At 47.0% G+C, this 14,611-nt stretch overlaps 1 protein-coding gene across 1 annotated transcript in view; it reads left to right on the top strand.

Annotated features, from left to right (window-relative positions):
* LOC310778171 (inactive dipeptidyl peptidase 10-like) overlaps positions 1 to 14,611 on the top strand; it is a gene marked incomplete at both ends in the record, with an annotated part of 193,094 nt that overhangs the window by 160,050 nt on the left and 18,433 nt on the right. The window contains 4 exons of the mRNA XM_083638527.1: positions 64 to 116; positions 1,086 to 1,167; positions 4,671 to 4,791; positions 6,931 to 7,085. Of these exons, the coding sequence (XP_083494653.1) occupies positions 64 to 116; positions 1,086 to 1,167; positions 4,671 to 4,791; positions 6,931 to 7,085 (411 nt within the window). The remainder of the gene's footprint in view (positions 1 to 63; positions 117 to 1,085; positions 1,168 to 4,670; positions 4,792 to 6,930; positions 7,086 to 14,611) is intronic.

The following is a 14,611-nucleotide window of genomic DNA, read 5'->3' as shown; positions in this document are numbered from 1 at the left end:
TGAAGTTGATCAAGATGCACTTGAGAATGACTACAATGTGCTTTTCTGGTGTTTGTATTTTAGGTCTACCAGCACTCTTTCCTGGCCTCATACTTGATCTACAACCTGCATACTAGGTGAGGAACAAAACACTCAAATGTATAACTTGCAGGTGTAATTGTAAAGCATTACTCGTTATTTCTTTATCACTTTATGGTGCGGCTCTATAGAGAGTCGTACTTCTGTCCTTTTATACCGTACGACACAACTGAATTATGATTAAATTCGACCAGTGATGTATAGCTTAGGACCAGTGGTTTTAATACTTAAGTACAGTACTTAAATATTTTTCTGAGTATCTGTACTTTACTTGAGTATTTATATTTCTGTCAACTTTCACTTTTACTCCACTACATTTCCCAAATAAAATGGATACTTTTACTCCACTACATTTCCCAAATAAAATGGATACTTTTACTCCACTACATTTCCCCCAAGCATCTTAGTTACAAAGTAAAATCAGAAGAAATTGGGTAGCCTGCAAGCAATCAGGTTTGGCGAATCAGTGCTCCTAGTTTGCAAGTTACGTTAATCACGATCCACATGCCATTCCAGTTGGTGGCTGTAATGCAACATAACGTTGTTTGCCAACAACTGCTATAAAACTCAAGAAGAAGAAATAGACTTCCACTCAAGCCCATGCATGTCTTTTGCTTGCTTTTTTTTTAACAGCCTTTACTTGTACTTTTACTTTCAACACTGAAGTACATTTAATATTAAAAAAAAATACAGAAAATATCAGCTACTTTAAGACTTTTACTCAAGTAATATTCTAATGAGTGACTTTTGACTTTTACCAAAGTCTTTTACTGGGAAGAAATCTGTACTTTTACTCAAGTATGGCTTTCGAGTAATTTATACACCACTGCTTAGGACCAAAAGAAACCACAGAAGTCTGTTTTAATATGAGTAAGTTTTGATGATACATTCCATAATGTTAAGTGAGTGCATTATGATGTGTTGTATACAGTAGTTAGTCACTAAGGTTGAATGGTCGTTGGTGTGGTAACGGCTGATGTGTACCTCTTTCATTGCCATGTCATCAGAGAGGTGCGGGAGCTAAACCCTCCAGAGGTTTCAGACTCAGTCCTGCAGTTCGCCTCCTGGGGCGTTCAGGGCCAACAGCTGGTGAGTGCACTACTGGCTCAGCCAGGGTTTAGGATGCGTTCACCATCATCACCTCAGTCAAACAGCGCGTGTTCGCACTACTGGGTCAATATTTGATGATGTGTAACAAACGTTACCCTTTTTTTTGAACATCAAAGGAGAATTCAGTTTTTTTACACCCTGGATGTATTTCCAGCTTTAAATATGATGTTTAAGTCACCCTGACAACGTCGGTTTGATTAGCATCAGCAGAAACGATCATCAGTTTGAACTGTGACCTGAAAACGAGGAAAACAGGGCATGTGAAATGCCTGTTTTTAAACAGGGCATGTGAAATGCCTGTATTTAAACAGGGCATGTGAAATGCCTGTATTTAAACAGGGCATGTGAAATGCCTGTATTTAAACAGGGCATGTGAAATGCCTGTATTTAAACAGGGCATGTGAAATGCCTGTATTTAAACAGGGCATGTGAAATGCCTGTATTTATACAGGGCATGTGAAATGCCTGTATTTAAACAGGGCATGTGAAATGCCTGTATTTAAACAGGGCATGTGAAATGCCTGTATTTAAACAGGGCATGTGAAATGCGTGTTTTTAAACAGGGCATGTGAAATGCCTGTTTTTAAACAGGGCATGTGAAATGCCTGTATTTAAACAGGGCATGTGAAATGCCTGTATTTATACAGGGCATGTGAAATGCCTGTATCTAAACAGGGCATGTGAAATGCCTGTATTTAAACGGAGCATGTGAAATGCCTGTATTTAAACAGGGCATGTGAAATGCCTGTATTTAAACAGGGCATGTGAAATGCCTGTTTATGTCTTGTAAATAGCCTATTTCCCGACACACAGCGGCTCATATGCTTATTATATCAGAGAGAGAAGGAGATGAGAGCGATCTAACGTACCTCGGTGCCGCCGGTGTTGCACAGCCTGCTCTGTTTGCTGTCCGTCACATATAGGTATTCCCCGGCTGCTGCTTGCAATCCATATTCACCTTATGTTCCAACACAGGGGTTAGCCAGTTACTTCCTATTGTGTTTACACTTCCTGTGACAGTACAGTACGTGACCAGGTACAACAGACGGTGTTTTGAACAGGAAGTCATAAGACAACTGGATCAAGTGGGCGGGGCTACATAAGGTATGACGTTATTCCATACATAATTCAAATTAATCATCTATATTCTCTAAAACAGCTAAATATCATCAGTGTATATCATGCTAAGCTACACAATAGCTAACTACACTGCAGTGAACCCTGCAAGTCACCAAAACTAACTGTACTCTTTAACCAAATCACACACATTTAGGCTATTCTATGTGATCTCCTTTTGATAACTAATGTCATATTTTTTCACTTCCATTCACTGTCTCCTCTGAAACTGCTTGGAGACAGACCCTCCCCCCCAGGAAAGCCCGCCTCCCACTTAGAACACCTCTGCTCTATAATGAACTTCATAGACCTTACATTATATTTAGTTATCTGTTCAACGCAGATGTTGACCTTGAATGGAGATGTGGTACAAATGAACAAAAATAATAGTTTGAAGGTTCCTTGTTTCACGGTTCCTTGAAGTTTCCATTGAGGCTTTTTAATGCCGTTCAAATCTCCTAATGCTTAGATACCTCAAATGAAGGCCCAAACCCCCTTTTCATGTCAAATCCAGCAAAGGTGTTTCACAACTTCAGTGGTGCTTCATCATTTTCATTCTCGCCACTTCAAACGGAGAAGCCAAGCTGCACGCAAAGACTTGAAAATCGATGTTCAATTCCGTCGCTTTTGTAAAATTGCGCGTGTAATTCATGACGTAGAATCCCCTCGGCTCTGAGGTGAATGCTGATCAAAGGGTGTTTCGACATGAAAGAAAAGACAAACCGTCGCCTCAAACGAAAGCGACAATTATTTGGGAGAAAAGCCGACAAGATACGTTGTTGCTGGTCGACCAAATCTCTCCGTGTGAGCAATGCCTCCGCTGTGAGAGTATTAAGCAGGCGATGATCACTCCATAATTTCCTCCAGTGTCGACAAGGAAAGTAATTAACCGTTTGATAGCATATTTATCTCATTTCCTCAGTATTTATACCTGCCCCCAGTGGGATCCGTTTCCCAGAGAGCCCTACAGCCCTGTGTCACACCAGTAATGACAAAGTACTCTTCATTATTCATGAGCTCCCGTGTATATTTGTCTATGTTATCACTGCAGAGGAGCCTGTTAGTCATGACCGCTCTCTGAATATGCATTTTTATCAATGAGCATGTTCACAGTGCTCTATCTATCTATCTATCTATCTATCTATCTATCTATCTATCTATCTATCTATCTATCTATCTATCTAGCTATCTATCTATCAGGTCACTACATTTGCTCAATTTGTCGCACAGAGATGATGAAAAATGATGCCAGTGTGAACATGTTTTATGATGACCTCAAACTCCAAGGAAATATCACCTCCCTATTAGAGGTCTTCGGGGATGCCTGAACCCCTGAATACCCAGCAGGGACCCATTCAAAAAAAAAAAGGGACACCTGGGACTTTGGGTCTGTACGGGTCCCCGGGTCTCAGCTTTCTAATAATAGACAGGTCCAATCGCGGGTTCCGGGCACACATTTGCCGGGTCCATTAGGGTCCGGGTCCATCATTTTGGACCCATGAAGACCTCCACTCCCTATCACTGTTGCCTCTCGTGCCAGCTAGCCGCTGCACCTTTGCTCTTTCCCTCCTTTTCCTCCTCTCACTATAGTGCTGAACAGTCACATGACATCTTTTGCCCTGGAAGTGAGTTTCCCACACATTTTCGAAATTTGGAGATTTCGAAAACATTTCGACATCTTGCTCCAAGTGAAATGTTTTATGTTCCCTCAGGATTTAGTAGGTCACGGGTTGGCTTGGTTCCAGCCCTAAAACTCGTTAGAAGGTTTTTTGTAAAGTCTATGGAGAAAATGAATGGGAAACTCACTTCCGGGGGGCAAGACATGTCGTGATTGTTCAGCGCTATTCAGAGTGCTGCCTATTGGATTTTCATTGAATAACCCACTTAGTAGCCAAATTAATGAAAGTTATCTCAAACTCTGTGTGCGTGGGTGTGCGTGCGTGTGTGTGTGTGTGTGTGTGTGTGTGTGTGTGTGTGTGTGTGTGTGTGCGCCCGTGCATGGGCGTGTGCGCCCGTGCGTGGGCGTGTGCGCCCACGCTATTGTATGCTCGGTAATTCAATACAGAATTCCGAAATCAGCTCTCACTAATATTATATTAGACGATTATGTCAGGTGAGCAGTATGGATTTTTTTTCTCATGACCTTGTTCACACTCAGCAGACGGCTCTACATGCCTGACACGGCCGGTCTCCATTTCTCCAAACAGGGACGGCGCCGGCTGCATTCTACCGCATGTAGTACACTGACTGTATCCAAGTACCTCATACAACACCACATAAAAAAACAACAACAAAAAACAACAACTATCCCTTTAAAAACTAGAAATGACCGCAATGTAGGCAATGTGTTTTCTTTCCCCCTGCAGATGTATATATTTGAAAACAACATTTACTACCAAACAGATGTTCCAAGCAGCTCTTGGAGGCTGACATCTTCTGGACAGGACGGGATCATCTCTAACGGCATCTCAGACTGGCTCTACGAGGGTAAGGGTGTCACAACATTAATGCCATTAGTTTGAAATGTGGGAGAATTCAAACCTATACAGTATGCATCTGGCATTCTTCCAGCTGGAGAGAAAAAAAAATGCCATGAGCATTTCTGGTAGGAATTGATTATGGTTCAAAAATATTCTCCTTTCCATGGCTTTAATAGCATAGGGAAATAATTACATCTTTGAACACCTGTACCACTTCAGTCAGAGGGAAACAGAATTATTATTTCCATATATCTGCATATCTTGACTGCCCATCTGACGTTGAATCACTCCCTTGAACTAGTATCCACATATTTGAGCAAATTACCGTAAGCTGTTTCACTACGGGTGGCTTTGTTTATTCTGCCAAATGTGGTGAATTATTGAAAAATTTTGAATTGTTACCATGTTTGGCTACACATAGCCATTATTATTGGGCTGATACATTTGCCAGCCCCGTTGTGATTAATCTCTATTTGGGATTCCTGTGATACACAGAATGTTTTTTTTTTTTTTACACAATGAGAATATTTTTCATATTTAGATTTGTTTTGCATTTTGTTTGGTAAAATATATTTCTATGGTAAACACAAACTATCTAGATAGATGTACAACTTGTAAAAACACGTTTGTCATGTCTATTTTATTTATTTATCTATTTATTTTAGTATGTCCATCAAATACTCAGCTATGTGTTATTATCATACCAATCAAGTCATCCAATCAACCAAGCAATCCAGCAATCAAGCAACCAGCCAGCCAGCCAGCCAGTCAATCAGTTAGCCAATTATTTAGCGAACCGCACATTAACAATTCATATTGCTTTACAACAAGCTGAATAATCTGAATAAACTGAGAGAAGATTTAGAATAAAATAAATAAACTAATAGCCTAATTTAATTTAACATAAACATAACATAACATAAGATAACACACACACACACACACACACACACACACACACACACACACACACACACACTCACACACACACACTCAGACACACTCAGACACACACACACACACACACACACACACAGGGCCGTAGCTAGCTATGAGGACGGGGAGGTCCGGACCTCCCCTAATATTTCAGAGAAAAAAGTTTTTTTTTTTTTTTTTTTTTTTTTTTATAAAACAATCTGCATGGAAAAGCATGAAAAACACGGGATCGCTTTTATTTTGAAACGAAAGGCAGGTCAGGCAGGAAGTCATCTGACGCCGCGTCCGCGGTAACTTGATTCCGAGAGAGCAGCAGCATGGTGGTGAGTGATGACTGTCTGTCTGCCTGGCGAGATAATTGAAGGTGAGCGACCTGCGAGACAGTGAGCGAGTGAACGACAGACAGTGAGTGACACTGACAGATTTTTTAGCAACAACCAAGAAAGTAAGTGTCTAGTCTGTCTCTTAAGTAATGTTACCTGTGTGACACGTTGGGATGCTACTGGCTAATCATGCATGATGCCAATTGCCAAGCTCCCGAAGTCAGGTATGCAGGTGGCTATATGCATGGTTTCAGTTTCATGACCCAATAAGTAACAAAAAGAGGTGGTGTAAAGTTAAAAACAACATAATATATTTTATTTTATTTTTCAATCGTTCCTATCAGGAATAAATAAATGTCCCTCTGTATGTTTTTTTTATTATCGATGATGACTTTGTGTGTTGTGTACGGCTTGGGTTGTGTACCTGTGTTTGTAGGTGTCATTTTGATATGAATTTGGCTAAAACAGTTTGTGTTTGTTAGTTACAATTATGTTGACAGGAGAGCTGAGCAGGTGGTGACATGAAAGAGAATATACTGAATAATGACATCACAACAGTATAATCCTAATGTTGATTTAAAATGATATATTACTCTAAATATGGCTTAAAAAGGGGGGAAAAAAACCTAAAAAAATTTTCGGCGGCGCCCTAATGGGCGCCGCCAAATCCGCCTCCCCTTGCTGGACCTCCCCTATTTCGGAACTCTGGCTACGGCCCTGCACACACACACACACACACTCAGAGCCCTCTCGGAGATGCTTGTTTTGTCAGCTTGGTTCCAGTGGTTGCTTGCCTGACTTGCCCTCTCTTGGCGTCACAGAGGCTGTGTGTGTGTGTGTGTGTGTGTGTGTGTGTGTGTGTGTGTGTGTGTGTGCTGGTGTGACAGAGGCAGTGCTGCACACGCAGGTGGCTCACTGGTGGTCGTCTGACGGGGCCAGACTGGCCTACCTCACCATCAATGACACGCTGGTCCCCAACATGCTTCTGCCTCGCTTCACTGGCTCCCTGTATCCCCGGGGGAGGCAGTACCCTTACCCAAAGGTAGGTGGCTTTACGGGCTCTCTGTATCCCCGGGGGGAGGCAGTACCATTACCCAAAGGTAGGTGGCTTTACTGGCTCTCTGTATCCCCGGGGGGAGGCAGTACCATTACCCAAAGGTAGGTGGCTTTACTGGCTCTCTGTATCCCCGGGGGGAGGCAGTACCATTACCCAAAGGTAGGTGGCTTTACTGGCTCTCCGTATCCCCGGGGGGAGGCAGTACCATTACCCAAAGGTAGGTGGCTTTACCGGCTCTCTGTGTCCCCGGGGGGAGGCAGTACCATTACCCAAAGGTAGGTGGCTTTACTGGCTCTCTGTATCCCCGGGGGGAGGCAGTACCATTACCCAAAGGTAGGTGGCTTTACTGGCTCTCTGTATCCCCGGGGGGAGGCGGTACCATTACCCAAAGGTAGGTGGCTTCACTGGCTCTCTGTATCCCCGGGGGAGGCAGTACCTTTACCCAAAGGTAGGTGGCTTCACTGGCTCTCTGTATCCCCGGGGGAGACAGTACCTTTACCCAAAGTTAGGTGGCTTCACTGGCTCTGTCTATCCCTGGGGGAGGCAGTACTTTTACCCAAAGGTAGGTGGCTTCACTGGCTCTCTGTATCCCTGGGGGAGGCAGTACTTTTACCAAAAGGTAGGTGGCTTCACTGGCTCTGTGTATCCCTGGGGGAGGCAGTACCATTACCCAAAGGTAGGTGGCTTCACTGGCTCTCTGTATCCCCGGGGGGAGGCAGTACCATTACCCAAAGGTAGGTGGCTTCACTGGCTCTCTGTATCCCCGGGGGAGACAGTACCTTTACCCAAAGTTAAGTGGCTTCACTGGCTCTCTGTATCCCTGGGGGAGGCAGTACCATTACCCAAAGGTAGGTGGCTTCACTGGCTCTCTGTATCCCTGGGGGAGGCAGTACCTTTACCCAAAGTTAGGTGGCTTCACTGGCTCTCTGTATCCCCGGGGGAGACAGTACCTTTACCCAAAGGTAGGTGGCTTCACTGGCTCTCTGTATCCCTGGGGGAGGCAGTACCATTACCCAAAGGTAGGTGGCTTCACTGGCTCTCTGTATCCCTGGGGGAGGCAGTACCATTACCCAAAGGTAGGTGGCTTCACTGGCTCTCTGTATCCCTGGGGGAGGCAGTACCATTACCCAAAGGTAGGTGGCTTCACTGGCTCTCTGTATCCCTGGGGGAGGCAGTACCATTACCCAAAGGTAGGTGGCTTCACTGGCTCTCTGTATCCCTGGGGGAGGCAGTACCATTACCCAAAGGTAGGTGGCTTCACTGGCTCTCTGTATCCCTGGGGGAGGCAGTACCATTACCCAAAGGTAGGTGGCTTCACTGGCTCTCTGTATCCCTGGGGGGAGGCAGTACTTTTACCCAAAGGTAGGTGGCTTCACTGGCTCTCTGTATCCCCGGGGGGAGGCAGTACCATTACCCAAAGGTAGGTGTGACTGCAACTCCAACCAGCATGACTCATGCTTTTTCCAAACGTGAACAATCTCAACGTCATGAATGAGGCGGGATGGGGGTACGGTGGTGCAGTGGTAAGCGCTGTCGCCTCACAGCTCGAAGGTCCTGGGTTCGATTCTCAACTGGGACGCTGTGAACGCTGAAGGAATGCGTGCCCGTCCGCATGTCCTCGAGTGCCCACCGCCCGGGTGGGGTCGTCAAAAGGGCCTTTCTGTGTGGAGTTTGCATGTTCTCCCCGTGCCTCCCGGGGGTTTCCTTCATATAGGAACCCCTTCACCAAAAAATACAATATCCTGGTTGCTAATGTGGTGCCTCCTCTGGTCGTTAAGGGCGCCTGTTCGGAGGGAGGGGAACCGGTTGGAATAGCGTGATCCTCCCATGTGCTATGTCCTACCGGTGAAGCTTCCCCTGTCAGGTGAAAAGAAGCGGCTGGCTAACTGCCCATGTCTCGGAGGAAGCATGGAGCCAGTTTCGGCTCTCCCCAGATCGGCAGAGGGTGGAGCAGCAACCAGGATAAATAAAAGTAAATTAGCACTAATGGGGGATAAAAATGGGATAAAAAAATCGGGGGGGGGGGGGAATGAATGAGGCGGGATATTAGCGATGATATCATGGCTGCAGTGGTTTCTGGTGTTGGAGGCGGAGCTGATATGTAAATTACTGTTGATTGTTCCAGTTCATGGGCGCTCTCACTGGGAAAATCAATGGAGCACGGCCTGATTCATTTAGAAAAGCAGATGGCAAGTGCAAGTGTTGAGCCGATAACGATTTACATGATTACACTATTCATGAAATGTGCCATGATTCAACAAGTAAACGTGGGGGGGGGGGCTAGTTTTAGAACCAGTATCCAAAAAGGTCCAGTAGCCGTCATAAAACGGGTACCAGAATAAATCCGGTGCCTCCCGCATCTTACTTAATTCAAAAAACCTCGGCGCCTGATGCTATTATTGTTAGCTGCGGGGAGACGCATGTCAAGAGATATAGCTTGATCGCATCACACAGGTGCTATGAATAATACAAGTGCACAGGCTCCTGGCTTTAGCTCGTCCACGACGGTTGGTGAATCTCTTTCTTGTTTTATTCATGTCAACGCCGACTCGCTCCCTTTGAAGAGGGATGACGGGGCGGGTGTAGGGATCTGTGGCACCGGTGGGCAAAAGGAGTGTGATATGCTTCAGTAAAGGTGCCTTAACACCCCTGATGTGTGAGGGCTTTAGTGTACCAAACACCTCTTACAAAGAACTGGGGGAGGCAGGGAGCTGTGGGGTAGGAGACAAACTCATCTGTTGATTCAGACCCACCAGAGAGAGAGAGAGAGAGAGAGAGAGAGAGAGAGAGAGAGAGAGAGAGGGGGTATGATATCGTCCATGACAGGACATCTAATTAATAGAGCACTGTTTGATGTTAGCCCTACCCACACGCACACACGCACACACACACACACACACACACACACACACACACACACACACACACACACACACACACACACACACACACACACACACACAGTGATAATGTTGCTGATATCCTTGAGCAGGGTCATACTTGTGATCTTGTGGGAGTAAATGAAGCAGGGGTTTAATTGTCCCCCTCCTTCCATTTTTCTTCTGAGAGCAGTAATGCAGACACACCCTGCCAGTACACAGCACCCTGCAGTACACATACAGCACCCTGCAGTACACAGACAGCACCCTGCAGTACACAGACAGCACCCTGCAGTACACATACAGCACCCTGCAGTACACAGACAGCACCCTGCAGTACACATACAGCACCCTGCAGTACACATACAGCACCCTGCAGTACACAGACAGCACCCTGCAGTACACATACAGCACCCTGCAGTACACATACAGCACCCTGTAGTACACATACAGCACCCTGTAGTACACATACAGCACCCTGTAGTACACATACAGCACCCTGCAGTACACAGACAGCACCCTGCAGTACACATACAGCACCCTGCAGTACACATACAGCACCCTGCAGTACACATACAGCACCCTGCAGTACACATACAGCACCCTGTAGTACACATACAGCACCCTGCAGTACACATACAGCACCCTGCAGTACACATACAGCACCCTGCAGTACACATACAGCACCCTGTAGTACACATACAGCACCCTGTAGTACACATACAGCACCCTGCAGTACACATACAGCACCCTGCAGTACACATACAGCACCCTGCAGTACACATACAGCACCCTGCAGTACACATACAGCACCCTGTAGTACACATACAGCACCCTGTAGTACACATACAGCACCCTGCAGTACACATACAGCACCCTGCAGTACACATACAGCACCCTGCAGTACACATACAGCACCCTGCAGTACACATACAGCACCCTGCAGTACACATACAGCACCCTGCAGTACACATACAGCACCCTGCAGTACACAGCACCCTGCCAGTACACAGCACCCTGCAGTACACAGCACCCTGCAGTACACAGCACCCTGCCAGTACACAGCACCCTGCAGTACACAGACAGCACCCTGCAGTACACATACAGCACCCTGCAGTACACATACAGCACCCTGCAGTACACATACAGCACCCTGCAGTACACATACAGCACCCTGCAGTACACAGCACCCTGCCAGTACACAGCACCCTGCAGTACACAGCACCCTGCAGTACACAGCACCCTGCCAGTACACAGCACCCTGCAGTACACAGACAGCACCCTGCAGTACACATACAGCACCCTGCAGTACACATACAGCACCCTGCAGTACACATACAGCACCCTGCAGTACACATACAGCACCCTGCAGTACACATACAGCACCCTGCAGTACACATACAGCACCCTGCAGTACACATACAGCACCCTGCAGTACACATACAGCACCCTGCAGTACACAGACAGCACCCTGCAGTACACATACAGCACCCTGCAGTACACAGCACCCTGCCAGTACACAGCACCCTGCAGTACACAGCACCCTGCAGTACACAGCACCCTGCCAGTACACAGCACCCTGCAGTACACAGACAGCACCCTGCAGTACACAGCACCCTGCCAGTACACATACAGCACCCTGCAGTACACAGACAGCACCCTGCAGTACACATACAGCACCCTGCAGTACACAGCACCCTGCAGTACACAGCACCCTGCAGTACACATACAGCACCCTGCAGTACACAGACAGCACCCTGCAGTACACATACAGCACCCTGCAGTACACAGCACCCTGCCAGTACACAGCACCCTGCAGTACACAGCACCCTGCAGTACACAGCACCCTGCCAGTACACAGCACCCTGCAGTACACAGACAGCACCCTGCAGTACACATACAGCACCCTGCCAGTACACAGCACCCTGCAGTACACAGACAGCACCCTGCCAGTACACATACAGCACCCTGCAGTACACATACAGCACCCTGCAGTACACAGACAGCACCCTGCCAGTACACAGCACCCTGCAGTACACAGACAGCACCCTGCCAGTACACAGCACCCTGCAGTACACAGACAGCACCCTGCAGTACACATACAGCACCCTGCAGTACACATACAGCACCCTGCAGTACACAGCACCCTGCAGTACACATACAGCACCCTGCAGTGCACAGCACCCTGCAGTACACAGCACCCTTCCAGTACACAGCACCCTGCAGTACACAGCACCCTGCAGTACACAGCACCCTGCAGTACACAGCACCCTGCAGTACACAGCACCCTGCAGTACACAGCACCCTGCAGTACACAGCACCCTGCAGTACACAGACAGCACCCTGCAGTACACAGCACCCTGCAGTACACAGCACCCTGCAGTACACAGACAGCACCCTGCAGTACACAGCACCCTGCAGTACACAGCACCCTGCAGTACACAGCACCCTTCCAGTACACATACAGCACCCTGCAGTACACAGCACCCTGCAGTACACAGCACCCTTCCAGTACACAGCACCCTGCAGTACACAGCACCCTGCAGTACACAGCACCCTGCAGTACACAGCACCCTGCAGTACACAGCACCCTGCAGTACACAGACAGCACCCTGCAGTGCACAGCACCCTGCAGTGCACAGCACCCTGCAGTGTGTACTGTACCTATATACTGTAGGTATATAGGGCACAGTAGTGCCTAGGATGGACCCGACGGTGATGACTGTAGGTATATAGGGCTCAGTAACACCTAGGATGGACATGGCGGTGATGGCTGTAGGTATATAGGGCTCAGTAACACCTAGGATGGACACGGCGGTGATGACTGTAGGTATATAGGGCTCAGTAACACCTAGGATGGACACGGCGGTGATGACTGTAGGTATATAGGGCTCAGTAACGCCTAGGATGGACACGGCGGTGATGACTGTAGGTATATAGGGCTCAGTAACACCTAGGATGGACATGGCGGTGATGACTGTAGGTATATAGGGCTCAGTAACGCCTAGGATGGACATGGCGGTGATGGCTGTAGGTATATAGGGCTCAGTAACACCTAGGATGGACATGGCGGTGATGGCTGTAGGTATATAGGGCTCAGTAACACCTAGGATGGACATGGCGGTGATGACTGTAGGTATATAGGGCTCAGTAACACCTAGGATGGACACGGCGGTGATGACTGTAGGTATATAGGGCTCAGTAACACCTAGGATGGACACGGCGGTGATGACTGTAGGTATATAGGGCACAGCCGTGTCACCGCAGGACACATGATCGCAGTAAAGAACAGCCTGGAGGGTATTACTATTCCTTATTACACCGCTTCATAGCATACTCAATTTGGATTGGCCAATGAAGGCATTGTGAGGTATGTTATTGTTGAAGCTAAAAACGTAGCTTTAACATTATTTCTGAATAACAGACCATCGTTTCATAAGACCGCTGCTTCACATCCAATCATATCACACTGCAGTCAAAAAGTCCAGGCCATTTTGTTGCTTTGCGATCAAATTAACTAGCGATACTTTGTGCCACAAAGGCGTTGCTCCTTGATTACTGCAGACTTCCTGGGATTGAACATTTTGCCACTATTGAAATTTTTCTTCAAAGACAATGACACTGGATGTGTTGATGTTACTATGGTTATTGTAGGGCTGTACTACAGTGTGTAGCCCATGGATGCTACAGTATGGTTAGGGTTGTACTACAGTGTGTAGCCCATGGATGCTACAGTATGGTTAGGGTTGTACTACAGTGTGTAGCCCATGGATGCTACAGTATGGTTAGGGTTGTACTACAGTGTGTAGCCCATGGATGCTACAGTATGGTTAGGGTTGTACTACAGTGTGTAGCCCATGGATGCTACAGTATGGTTAGGGTTGTACTACAGTGTGTAGCCCATGGATGCTAGAGTATGGTTAGGGTTGTACTACAGTGTGTAGCCCATGGATGCTACAGTATGGTTAGGGTTGTACTACAGTGTGTAGCCCATGGATGCTACAGCAGTTACAGATGCTTCTACAGTATATATTGTTGCCTCCTGCTGAACAATTTTGTTGGCAGGAAAAGATACAGGCAATAGTGCAGAAACAGAGGAGAGGGTGATGTGACAGCATTGTACCAGGTAAAAGACATGTAGTGAGTAAGGGCCTGTGTCCACCTAGCGTCTTTTCCTCAGGTCCAGCGTCTTTTTTCAGTTGTTTCCAATGGGGGGAGAGCGTATGCGAGCGCACACGGACGTCTAGAGAAAGTGCACAGCGCCCAGCGTCTTTTTTCTGCGTTTTTGTGCGCCCGGCTCCCATCGCTCCCAGCGCTTCCAGCTGAAAATATTTTAACTTTCAGAAAGACGCTGGTGTCGGCTGCTCCTTTTCTGGTAACTAATCATATGGAAAAACTATCGCAACAGAGACAGAACGGCTCAATTGTGGGAGCAGATCGGCTAGACACTTAATATTTCTGGTGAGTGTTGTGCTTACTGCTTTTAATAGCGTAGCCTACCTGTGTTGTTAGCATGCTAGCTGTCAGCTATCAAGCTGAACTAACGTTACTTGCAGACTGCTTCCTTGTATATTGTGCGGTGGGATCAGCGCTCCCCAGCGCACTCCCAGCGTTTAACGTCGGAAAAAGACG

The sequence above is a fragment of the Poromitra crassiceps genome (genome assembly GCF_964638095.1).
Source record: "Poromitra crassiceps genome assembly, chromosome: 6".
Taxonomy (NCBI): Eukaryota; Metazoa; Chordata; class Actinopteri; order Beryciformes; family Melamphaidae; genus Poromitra; species Poromitra crassiceps.
This window is presented reverse-complemented; position numbering and strand designations above follow the sequence as displayed.